Source organism: Pseudophryne corroboree, chromosome 4 (assembly GCF_028390025.1).
Source record: "Pseudophryne corroboree isolate aPseCor3 chromosome 4, aPseCor3.hap2, whole genome shotgun sequence".
In the NCBI taxonomy this organism is placed as follows: domain Eukaryota; kingdom Metazoa; phylum Chordata; class Amphibia; order Anura; family Myobatrachidae; genus Pseudophryne; species Pseudophryne corroboree.
The window spans coordinates 815105685-815118552 of NC_086447.1; the positions used below are offsets into that span (position 1 = coordinate 815105685).

General features: G+C 42.6%; 1 protein-coding gene across 12 annotated transcripts in view; it reads left to right on the top strand.

Annotated features, from left to right (window-relative positions):
- WDPCP (WD repeat containing planar cell polarity effector) overlaps positions 1–12868 on the top strand; it is an 804278-nt gene that overhangs the window by 399994 nt on the left and 391416 nt on the right. For 11 of the 12 annotated variants that reach the window (XM_063918450.1, XM_063918455.1, XM_063918457.1 and 8 more), the window contains one exon: positions 2024–2212. The exons of the other annotated variant lie outside the window; for it this stretch is intronic. In XM_063918450.1, the coding sequence (XP_063774520.1) occupies positions 2024–2212 (189 nt within the window). The remainder of the gene's footprint in view (positions 1–2023; positions 2213–12868) is intronic. 12 annotated transcript variants of the gene reach the window in all.

The window sequence follows — 12868 nt, forward strand, 5'->3', positions numbered from 1 at the left end:
TTCATATCAACCAACCTATTGTGGTTCCGGTGCTTACTGACACCTCTGCTACCTCAAAGACCCTGGATGTTGTGAGGGCTTTGAAGATCTACGTGAAGAGGGCAGCTCGTCACAGAAAATCTGACTCGCTGTTTGTTCTCTATGATCCCAAAAAGTTTGGGTGTCCTGCTTCAAAGCAGTCTATTGCTCGCTGGATCAAGCTTACTATCCAGCAAGCTTATTCATCGGCAGTATTGCTGGTTCCGAAAGTACAGGCCCACTCTACTAGGTCAGTGGGTTCTTCCTGGCTGGCTGCCCGGGGTGTCTCGGCTTTACAGCTTTGCCGAGCAGCTACTTGGTCAGGATCGAACACGTTTGCTAAGATCTACAAGTTCGATACTTTGGCCTCTGAGGACCTTCAGTTTAGTCAATCAATTCTGCAGGAACCTCAGCACTCTCCCACCCGGTTTGAGAGCTTTGGTACATCCCAATGGTACTAATGTGGACCCCAGTATCCTCTAGGTCGTAAGAGAAAATAGGATTTTAATTACCTATCGGTAAATCCTTTTCTCGTAGTCCGTAGAGGATACTGGGCGCCCGCCCAGCGCTTCGTGTTTCCTGCCCTGTTACTTAGTTAAGTAATGTTGTTGGTTCAGCTGTTGTTGTACCTGTTCAGTTTGGTTAGCATGGCTTTCCTCTCGTTTGTGTGTGCTGAGTCGAATCTCACCACTGTTCACTTAAATTCTTCTCTCAAAGTATGTCCGTCTCCTCGGGCACAGTTTCTAGACTGAGTCTGGTATGAGGGGCATAGAGGGAGAAGCCAGCCCACACTATTGATTTCTTAAAATGCCCATGGCTCCTAGTGGACCCGTCTATACCCCATGGTACTAATGTGGACCCCAGTATCCTCTACGGACTACGAGAAAAGGATTTACCGGTAGGTAATTAAAATCCTATTTTCTTGTTTTGTTTGTAGTTGTTCTGTTTATGTGCTATTTAAGGTGTTGCGGACCCCTTGTGGCACCATATAAATAAAGAATGTTGATAATAATATAACATGTCATAGTGAAGTAGCCATAAGTCATGTTAGATGAGAGTCTGATATGAACTAACCAATGGACATCCTGCTGGCGTTTGTCAGTTCTTCGGTAATAATGTTAGATGGGCATCCTTATTACTGTACTGAAGAGCAGTCCAGTGTAGCTAGCTATGTCTGACTCTTCAGAATTGTATCCTTCTCTAAGAGCAGTACTTTTTCTGCTATCTTAACATGTTTAACTTAAATATAACAATAGACTAATGTCTATATATAATTACCAATAGTTAAACAATTTTATTGATTATATAATAAATTCTGTTTATTAATACTTTTCCAGCTGAAACGTGTGAAACTAGCTGGAGATGCTCTTAAGCTGGAGCAGGCATTCCTGAAACAGCCTGAACTTGGAAATTGGAGTTGGTCTTGCTTTTAGGGGGTAATTCTGAGTTGATCGCAGCAGCAAGTTTGTTAGCAATTGGGCAAAACCATGTGCACTGCAGTGGGGCAGATATAACATGTGCAGAGAGACTTAGATTTGGGTGGGTTATATTGTTTCTCTGCAGGGTAAATACTGGCTGCTTTATTTTTACACTGCAATTTAGATTTCAGTTTGAATACACCCCACCCAAATCTAACTCTCTCTGCACATGTTATATCTGCCCCCCCCCCCCTGCAGTGCACATGGTTTTGCCCAATTGCTAACAAACTTGCTGCTGCGATCTACTCAGAATTAGGCCCTTAGTGTGCTCTCCACCTTTTTATACTTTTATACTGTAACTGCGCACTTGTGATTTGTATGCGGCAGAAACAAATGCTTTGTTAGACCTTTTGGCCTCAGTTGTGGAGCCTTACTTTAAAAAATACCATCCGGAGTCTTGGGTAGCACACAATCAACAACATTTGGCAAAGTTATGCTGGGGTCAAAGCATTCAGAGGCGGAAGTGGATCAAGAAAATATTTTGATATAAGGTATTATTAACATTGCCTGTGCTGTTATTCTGACAGGCGCTGTATCTAGAGGACAGTTGGGCCCTGTGGAGATTATTTCGCAGTACCTCCGCTACGAAGAAGTTGATGAAGCCATCGCTGTATTGAGCTGCATGAACTGGAATACCGCCGGTCAGCAGTGCTATACCTGTATGAGTGCCATTGTAAATCAGCTTTTAAGGCAGAAACTTACCCCAGAAAATGAAGGTATGTTATTTGATTTAATTAAAATCTTCCTGTACTGTGGGACGTTAGGGTTAGGCTGTGGAGGGGGAAAGGGGTCGCTAAGGGTCAGGCTGTGGGAGGGGACAGTTAAGGTCAGGCTGTGCGAGGGGACAGTTAGAGTTAAGCTGTGGTATGGTACGGTTAGGGTCAGGCTGAGAGAGGGGACAGTTAGGGTTAGGCTGAGGGAGGAGTGGGTTAGGGTTAGACTATGGGAGGGGTGGGTTAGGGTTAGACTATGGGAGGGGTGGGTTAGGGCTAGGCAGTGGGAGGGGTGGGTTAGCGCTAGGGTTAAAATTCTTATTGGGATTTTGACCATATAGATTCCACTGTCAGCATTCTGATGGTTAGGATAGTGTCTGCCGGGATTTCAATACCAACCCAAGAAGATGAATAGCAATGAAAAAGAAAAGTGTCTCATACAAAAGTAATAAAGAAGGTTTATACAAGTTGTTGCATAGGTATCATCTTCACATAGAAAACACATTCGCTGATATAATCAGTACCAAGCTAGATACTCATAGGATTTTCTTTGTATATGACATTCTGCTCGGTGGTTCTATAGTTTGCTATTTTTCTGCAAAGTAATAAGTGAACTTGATAAGTATAACATGCTGTATATAGAGGTATGCCCAGGTCATAGGAAACATTGTATAGTATTGGTTGACAAAAATTTTTTTTTATAATTTTGACCATTCTCCGGCAAATTTGCAGTGGTGGATTGTAACTAGGGCTGCAAGGCCTCCAATAGCAGTTGTGATTTTTTATTAAAATTCGCCCCAGTTACTTCTACACGCCGCAGTTGTGTATTTATTTGCTGCCCTCATAGATCTTTCCAGCAGTTTGTTCTATAAACCTTAGTTCACTTGGTTTGTGGCAGTTAAATGGCTGCTGTCTCATACAGTCTCATACAGATGTGTCCTCATACATCTAGATACATGTCGCAATGCGATGCCACTAGGAAGCACCAGGAGACTAATTTGATATGCAACATTTGTATATTTTGTGCGACTGAGTCTGTACAGAACTTGGCAGTGAAAAGGGCCACGACTGCTGCATTTTTTGCCTTGTATAATGATTCAGAGACTCGTTCATCACAAACATACAATTGTCCCATATCAAGTAAATCAGCACAGTTCTGGTGCGTCCTAGTCGCATTGCGTTGCACATAAGATGCCTTTTCAGCAAAGAAGTTGCCCAACGCTAGCAGAGTCTCACAGGATCAGGGGCTGTTTGCAATGATGTACAGTGTGAGGACACATATCTCTGCTGCAAGGATTTGGTTTTCAGAGAGCCAATCAGTCAAGAAACTTATTTTGATGGCTGACTGTGGTTGCAGTGGTAATCACGTGAGACTGAGGAAACTAAAGGGCCATACACACTAGACGAAGTCGCCTAGTGTTTCCCGGACCGGGCGGTCGGCGGCCACCCGTACACACTGAGCGATATAACCGCTCATATCGCTCAGTGACGTCACGCAGCAGCCGTTCATGCAGCTCCTGGACGACAGTCCAGATCGGGCATGCATGCTCTGCCGACAGCGAGGATTATTGCCGACCCGCGGGGCCGCGTATCTATCGTCGCTGGCGGCATACACACTTTCTGAGAAAATGAGCTATGTCACTCAGGAAGGGGGAAAATGAGCGACGTCGCTTATTTTCTCGGCTAGTGTGTATGCACCTTAAATTTTTATCACAGATGGGATAAAACATTAAACAAAACAATCAACTTACAGGCAACTAGTACTGTATTTTATGTAAATATAAATAAAAAAAACACCTACTTTTTAAAGGGTCTGCAGCTTTAAATCTGTATATGAAATACACACGTTAACATACTTTATCTTGGGATGGGGAAAAAACTTTAATTACCTGTAATTAATGTTAATGAAAAGGACATAGGCAGATTGAAGCAAATGACTGCTGTTATCTAGAGTGCGGCTTTATCTTATCAAGGACCCTTAAATAATTACTTAATAACTTGTAAAAATGAGCATAACAAAGATGACCATAACGTTTCAGTATGTTTATTGGTCACTAAAATATAATAGTGTATAAATGTGTAATGTATAGTTCATAGTTACTTTCACTACATTTATATGATCATTTCCACTCTTGCAATACCAGGAATATTGCAGTGCGCAAGCAAATCTGAAGAAGGGTAATACTTTATTTTAGATTTATTTTCTGTATTTTATAATGTGATAAGCAGCATGTGGCCAGGTACTAGTCTTGACCTTTTAGATTTTGTGTGTGTGTGTGTGGTTAAAAGTGCATTAATGCTTTAGGCCTGTTTCACACGCTACGGTTTTTGCCGTGCCGGTATTCTAATGAATAATGTAAGGTAAGGAAAAAAAGGCATTTTGTTTCCCCCAGCACCCTGAATGATGATAACAGGTACCAGATTTAAAGCCCACACAATATTAGAATTCAGAGATCTCGGTTACACCCCAAAAAACCAGCATAAGCCAGAAAGCCCAGGACAGCATACCGGTGAAAAAACTATAGTGTTAATAAATTAGTGTTAGGAAGCCAAAGCTATAAAGTGATATAAAAATGAGATGTAATTAAAATGGAGAAATAGTGTTAAAGAAATTAGTAAGTGATAAGTGTTAATAGAATGTAAAGGTATGCCACACTAAAGCCATCCAGCTCAGCCAGTCCAGGGGCACCACTCTCATTATGGCGGGAATTCAATTGCTGGCGACTGCCTTCGTCTGACAGAATCAGCGCAGCAGCCTCCACACTTTGTGACGATGGGCGCACCTCCAACCACATCTGAATCAGGCCTATTATGTCACGTTATAGGACTGGCAGTATACAAAATGCAACACAGTACCTCCAATTCACATTAAGACTTACATTGTCCCCAATTCACATTATGCCACATTTCAGTGCCTCCTGTTCAGATTACTGTATGCCACACTACAGTGCCTCCTGTTCAGATTACTGTATGCCACATTTCAGTGCCTCCTGTTCAGATTACTGTATGCCACACTACAGTGGCTCCAGTTCATGTTTTGACACACTTTGGTGCTTCCACATCATATTGTGTCATATTACAGTGCTCCACTTTATATTATGACATTACAATGATTTGGTCAGACTGACACCTTGCATTGCCATCCAGTTCATTTTATGCCATATTACAGTGCCCCAGTTCATATTATATGACATTACAATGAGCTGGTCAGACTGTGACACATTACATTGCCGTCTACTGTAGATCATTTTATGCCGTATTACAGTGCCATATTAGAGTACCTCCTTACCATTGTAACAGCCACTACACACCTCTCACTGAATATGAATAGTGACCCCAATCTGAGGTAATGCAATTATATAACCTGAGCCATTGGGCCCCATAGCAATGGCACCCCATTCACCCAGTATAGCTACATGGCATTAGCTTTGCCCAGACTATTATGAATGGTTGGTTTAGTGGAACAGTATTGTGTTCCAAAAAAATCAGGTTCTATTCCCTGTTGGTTGGCATGGTGAGGGGGCAGGCTGTAGGTGCCGGTATTGGGTCACATAACTAAATCCCCCCCTGCTCATATTTTACAATTTAAAACAGGGATATTCAACATGCGGGCCTCCAGCTTTTGTGGAACTACACATACCAGCCTCTCCTACACATCCCAGTATACCCTGCCACAGTTTTAGCATGCTGAGATGTGTAGTTCCACAGTAGCTGGAGGACTGTATATTGAATACACTTGATCTAAGAGATGTGTGGAACAGTTGATACATAAAGTAGCGGATGATAATAAGTGCTGCTGCGCATGGCTTCTATAACCACTTAACTGACTAGTATTTTTCCAGAATTGTCTATAAAAAAAATTTTTTTTTGGTGGGGGGAGCATTTTAATAAAATTATATAAATAATGCCTATGTAAACCTAATTCAGTAAAATGATCTTAACAAATTTGCAGATTAATAAGATTGTAATTATTAAATTATACTGATCCGGGGTTAAATAGGTGTTATTTACATAATTTGATTATTTAAAAATCCACAATTTTGTGTACAGTCTTGGAAAAAATTGTTTTGTACAGTTATAAAAAAAAGTTTAGTGATATATATATATAAATATATATATATATATATATATATATATATATATATACACACACACACATACATACACTGTTAAGTATTATTTTTTTTTAACTACATAAACATTTTACCTACACTTCTTGCAGGACTGAGATCAGCCAACAGTAGGATCACCCATCATGCACTGCTTGCTGGAATGGGGAGAGAGCAGAGGGAGGCAGTCCGCCCTGGCTGTTGGACAGTCCTATTAGGAACGTCAATCACAGCCGTCAACCGTCAAAGGGGTATATGCAATTGCGGTCGAATTCCCGAAATTGTCGAATTTCGGGTCATTTTCGACCCAAAAAAAAAATCGCCTATGCAATTCAGTGCTTTCCGACCAAAAAACGGACTTTCAAAATTCGACTTTTTGAAATTCGAATTTTTGCAAATTCGACTTTTCTGCAATGATACAAGTGCTGCAATTCGACCAAAGCATATTCAATTCAAGTTTGGAAATTCGACAGCAGGGCTTTTAGACAGCAAATTCGTCATTTTCAATCCGCCACACTTTGGAGGGTGAAAACAAATAAAAAAATTTTAAACATGTTTTTTTTGGTGTTTTTTTTTTTGGGAATAGCAGATCTATTTATATTAGAAGGGATTAGGTACTTTTTTTTTTTTTTTGGGAGGCACAAATATTATTTATATATTTTTTAAAATATTATTATTATTATTTTTTTTTTTTTATTATGCTGGAACGGTAAAATCTAAAAAAAAAATGGCGTGGGGTCCCCCCTCCAAAGCATAACCAGCCTCGGGCTCATTGAGCTGGTCCTGGTTCTAAAAATGCGGGGGAAAAATTGACAGGGGATCCCCCGTATTTTTAAAACCAGCACCGGGCTCTGCGCCTGGTGCTGGTGCCAAAAATACGGGGGACAAAAAGAGTAGGGGTCCCCCGTATTTTTAACACCAGCATCGGGCTCCACTAGCTGGACAGATAATGCCACAGCCGGGGGTCACTTTTATGCCGTGCCCTGCGGCCGTGGCATTAAATATCCAACTAGTCACCCCTGGCCGGGGTACCCTGGGGGAGTGGGGACCCCTTCAATCAAGGGGTCCCCCCCCCCAGCCACCCAAGGGCCAGGGGTGAAGCCCGAGGCTGTCCCCCCCCATCCAATGGGCTGCGGATGGGGGGGCTGATAGCCTTTTGTGATAATAAAAAGATATTGTTTTTTCCAGTAGTACTACAAGTCCCAGCAAGCCTCCCCCGCAAGCTGGTACTTGGAGAACCACAAGTACCAGCATGCGGGAGAAAAACGGGCCCGCTGGTACCTGTAGTACTACTGGGAAAAAAATTCCCAAATAAAAACAGGACACACACACCGTCGACAGTAAAACTTTATTTCATACGTCGACACACACATACTTACCTATGTTCACACGCCGACATCGGTCCTCTTCTCCATGTAGAATCCACGGATACCTGAAAAGAAAAGTTCAATATACTCACCTCAGCCATGGTCCAGAGATACATCCACGTACTTGGCAAAAAAACAAACCGCAAATACCCGACCACCGGACTGAAAGGGGTCCCATGCTGACACATGGGACACCTTTCCACGAATGAGACCTGTCAGTGACAGCTGTCACAGACAGGTCTCTAAGCCAATCAGGAAGCGCAACTTCGTTGCGCTCACCTGATTGGCTGAGCGCTGTCTGTACTGTGACAGCGCATCGCACAGCTCCCTCCATTATATTCAATGGTGGGAACTTAGCGGCTAGCGGTAAGGTCACCCGCCGGTCAGCGGCTGACCGGCGGGTGACCCCACCGCTACCCGCAAAGTTCCCACCATTGAAAGTAATGGAGCGGCTTTGCGAGGCGCTGTCACAGTACAGACAGCGCTCAGCCAATCAGGTGAGCGCCACGGCAGTAGCGCTTCCTGATTGGCTGAAGGGACATCAGTGACAGGAGTCACGTGATGTCCCGGCATTCGGGGAAAGGGGTCTAATGTGAAAGCATTGGACCCCTTTCATTAGTCCGCTGGATCGGTGTTCGTTTTTTTTTTTTGCCAAGTACGTGGATTATCTCTCTGGACCTGGATGTACCTCTGGACGCTGGAAGGTGAGTATAATTTTTTTACAGGTACCTCGGATCGTCGGAGACCGTGGCAGTCGGCGTGTCAACATAGGTAAGTATGTGTGTGTCGGTAGTGTGTAATAAAGTTTTACTGTCAAGGTGTCTGTGTCCTGTTTTTATTTGGGTATTTTTTCCCCAGTAGTACTACAGGTACCAGCGGGCCCGTTTTACTCCCGCATGCTGGTACTTGTGGTTCTCCAAGTACCAGCTTGCGGGGGAGGCTTGCTGGGACTTGTAGTACTACTGGAAAAAACAATATCTTTTTATTATCACAAAAGGCTATCAGCCCTCCCATCCGCAGCCCATTGGATGGGGGGGGACAGCCTCGGGCTTCACCCCTGGCCCTTGGGTGGCTGGGGGGGGGACCCCTTGATTGAAGGGGTCCCCACTCCCCCAGGGTACCCCGGCCAGGGGTGACTAGTTGGATATTTGATGCCACGGCCGCAGGGCACGGCATAAAAGTGACCCCCGGCTGTGGCATTATCTGTCCAGCTAGTGGAGCCCGATGCTGGTGTTAAAAATACGGGGGACCCCTACTCTTTTTGTCCCCCGTATTTTTGGCACCAGCATCAGGCGCAGAGCCCGGTGCTGGTTTTAAAAATACGGGGGATCCCTGGCCAATTTTTCCCCGGATTTTTAGAACCAGGACCAGCTCGATGAGCCCGAGGCTGGTTATGCTTTGGAGGGGGGACCCCACGCCATTTTTTTTTTCCGGGTTTTTCCCGTTTTTTACCGTTTTTTAAAATCGCGGTAAAATCCGCCAAATCGGCCGATTTTCGCCCGCGATTCTGGCGAATCCGTTTTTCATTGAATATGGTGAATTCCGGAAGCCACCTTCCGGAATTCACCTGGCGAATTTGGTCGAATTAAAAAACGGCGAAAATTGCCGCGAATTCGACCGCAATTGCATATACCCCTATGTCTGTCGCAGGGGGAGTGAAAGGAAGCCACAGCTTCCCTGATCCCCCGGAGTCTTGGCTGCTGGAAGACTGTCTTTCATACTCAGACATCTCTGACACAGTATAGTTGCATCTGGTGGGCCCACACCAAGCAACTGGTTAGGCCAGCAGCATTATCAGCCAGGAGTGTTAAAGTTGCCATTGGCAATGGGCATTTCAGTGCAGTTACTGGTTCGAATGTGGAGACAAGGGAGTCATGGTAGAAATCTCAAGGTAATCAGTTGCAGCCTACACCGTGACTGTGCTTCACCATTTATATGTACCAAACTGACTGCCTCTTCTGGTCTAGAAGAAGGCTTCCTCTGGATAAAACAATGCAGACAGTAGAATAAAGGCATGTTACCTCATGCTCAGAGAGATTAGAGGAGCGTTTGTGCGGCTGCAATCCCAGCTCTCTCTCTCTCGATAATACTGTCATTGCGTTGGGAAATGGGAAAAGCAAACTCAAAACCCATTAAAGCTGGAGTGTAAAAATAAATTTGCTTATATTTTTTCAAAGTCTGCCTCTCTTTCTTAGGACCAGTTATTTAGGCGTCTGGGGTAATGTTGTTTGTAATGCAGACACAGTTTATTTTGAAGAAAACTTAGATGACATTTTCAGTTAGACGAAATACCTTTGAATTATGCAAAAGAGAATCCTAGGTCTTCAAGGACCAGTAATTTCCAATTTAAAGAAAGCAGTATTAGTGTACCGAATGGCTTTGTTGACCTTTGTAAAATATCATGCCTCCAACAAAACAGAGTGTGTCTATTACCCTGCATGCAATGCTCCTCTGTGCAGCCCACATTGCACTGTACGGTCCCATCACACACAGCTTGCAGCAGACCTTCATCTGAATGATGCTCCCCTTCTGCGACACTCAAGCTGCACCTCCTAAACCAGTGGTAGCTTATCATAATGCTCAGAAAATATTTCAGAGACAAAGCAACTTACATTTCATGCTATAATCTCTAGTTTGTTCCTTACCTTACACATGATGGTATAATAATGGGAGATTGTCACAACTTTTATTGTAACATTCCGTTTAAACATAATTGCCCTTTGGAAATCAATTGCATTTTTGTATAGTAGAGAGTATGCCATTAAAAACCCATTTATCAAAATGTTAGCTAGTCAACGTTAATTCCCACTGTGTTCCTTAAACCACTGCTATTGCTGTATACTTATTACAAAGATGATAGCTCCATGACACCAAGAGGGGTTTCGTATGCAAACACATTTGTTTTCAGCACCGAGTTATTATGTCTGAATCTAACAATTTTGAAATGCATGGGTAATTTGTTTTCCTTTTTATTAGTGGAACCTAGTGAGCCCTTTTTATTTAGAGGGATGTGACAGTTATCTTTTGAGATCTCTCCTCCGTCAGCTTCAAGCTGAGTTTTCTAATGAATCTGTAACTATAGAAGTAGCGATTCTTATTCCATGTAGGTCAGAACATTCAACGACACAAAACATGCTGTCAAGAAATCAGCAAAGGCAAGGGAGCCAGCCTTGTTTTGCAGAAGAAAAAGAAGCAACAGTATTCAACGCGCTTTTAATCTAAATTGACTGCTGCTTTAGTAAAAAATAAACAAAACATAAAAACAGTGCGTTCAGCTGGTCTTACTGTTTACAGGCATGGTACTGAAAATTGTTAATTTATCACATACTCGACTTTGAGCTTGGCTGTGTTACGTTTTTTTTCGGTGTACTGATTTAATTCTCTATTTTATTATTATTATTATTATTATTATTATTATTATTATTATTATTATTATACATGATTTTATTATTTGGGTTTTTACATTTGTGTTTGCTTTTTGAGTTTATTGCATGACCTTATCACCCATTAACACTAATAACCAGGCTCTGAAGCATTTGTTTTTTTCACACAGTGTAGCGGAACCTTTAAGGTGGCTCTGCTTTTCTATAGCTCAGTTCCCACATTTTGTGTTCTGCTATTGCAACTTTGCCAACTGTCCCTGGTAACTTCTCAGCCAGTGAGTAAAAGTGGTGCTAACCAATAGAACAGGCATATAAAAGTTTACTGGGACTCTCTGGAGGGGATGTTGACAAACAGTGGCTGGATATCTCGGAAAGCACTCACAGATAATACTTACCCTGTAGCCATAAACATATACACTGATGAGTGAATACAATATGACCATCTGCCAAATAAGCTTTTACTCCTCCTTATTCCACCAAAACAGCTCTGACCTGCCGAGGCATTGACTCCACAAGACCTCTCTGAATTTGTCCTGTAGTAACTGATGCCAGGACATTTCCAGCAGATTCTTGAACATATGTGGAATCACTGCAAATCGGATTTATTTTTCCAACATATACCATATATGCTCAATTTTATTGAGATCTGGTAAATCTACAGGAAAGGGAAACCCCACCCTGTACTCTTTATCATGTTCCTCAAACGTACCCAACTGTGCAGGTGACGCAGCAGATAACAGGATTCATCAGACTATTCTTCTTCCATTGAGCCAATGTTCAGTGCCCATTTTAGGAGCTTTCAATGGTTGGCGGGGGTTATTTGACTGGCCTGCAGCTACACAGGGTTTGGTGTGCTCTGTCAGTACTCCCGTCATCATTAAAATTTTCAGTGATTTGTGCTACAGTAGCCCTTCTGTTGGTTAGTTGACTTCTTGCATCAATGAGTCTTCGTCTGGAAACACCCTGTCAGCGGTTTGTGTGTTGTCCCTCCTCAGAACACTGTCAGCAGGTACACACCATGGCTGACCTTGAGCACTCCACAAGCCTAGCCATTTCAGAAATTCTCTGACAACGTTTGGCTACAATGATTTGGTGCTGATCAAAGTCACTAAGGTCTCTACATTTCTCCATATCTTCTGCATTTAGCCCATCGCCTACAAGTACCCAATGTCACGTTACTCTTAATATATCCCTGACCTTAATACGCGTCATTGAGATTGTGCGTGTCACTCGCTTCATTTGGGAGTGGTAGGGATGTTTTGACTCACCAGTGTGTATATCTAAACCTATTCATAGATTACTTCACACACAAAACTGACTATATCGGGTATTTTTATTAAAGTGCGGGTTTATAGAAGTGGAGATGTTGCCCATAGCAACCAATCAGATTCTACTTATTTATTTAGCACCTTCTAGAATATAATAGTTCAAATACCGTGGATGCTATTGGCAACATTTCCACTTCTAATAGCTCGGATTTTAGTAAATATACCCCTAACCGTACTAGGGCATTCCCAAAACTAACCTAGACATCATACCCCTGTAAGTGGAGTGATTATTACATGTCACATTGCCATTCTCTACCCTAATGTGGTGTCAACATAGGTGGTACCAACTCCGTACAGGAAGTGTTTTTATGGTACAAAAGGTTCTCTCTCAAAAAATGGATAGTTGATAAATCCCCAAATCTACAATGGTGACTAAAAAGTGTGTAACAAATGATCAAACATGAAATAATATATGGAACCAAAGCTGCACACACATTTTCACCAGTACTGTAGGTGGGGCAGAGGTGTAGAT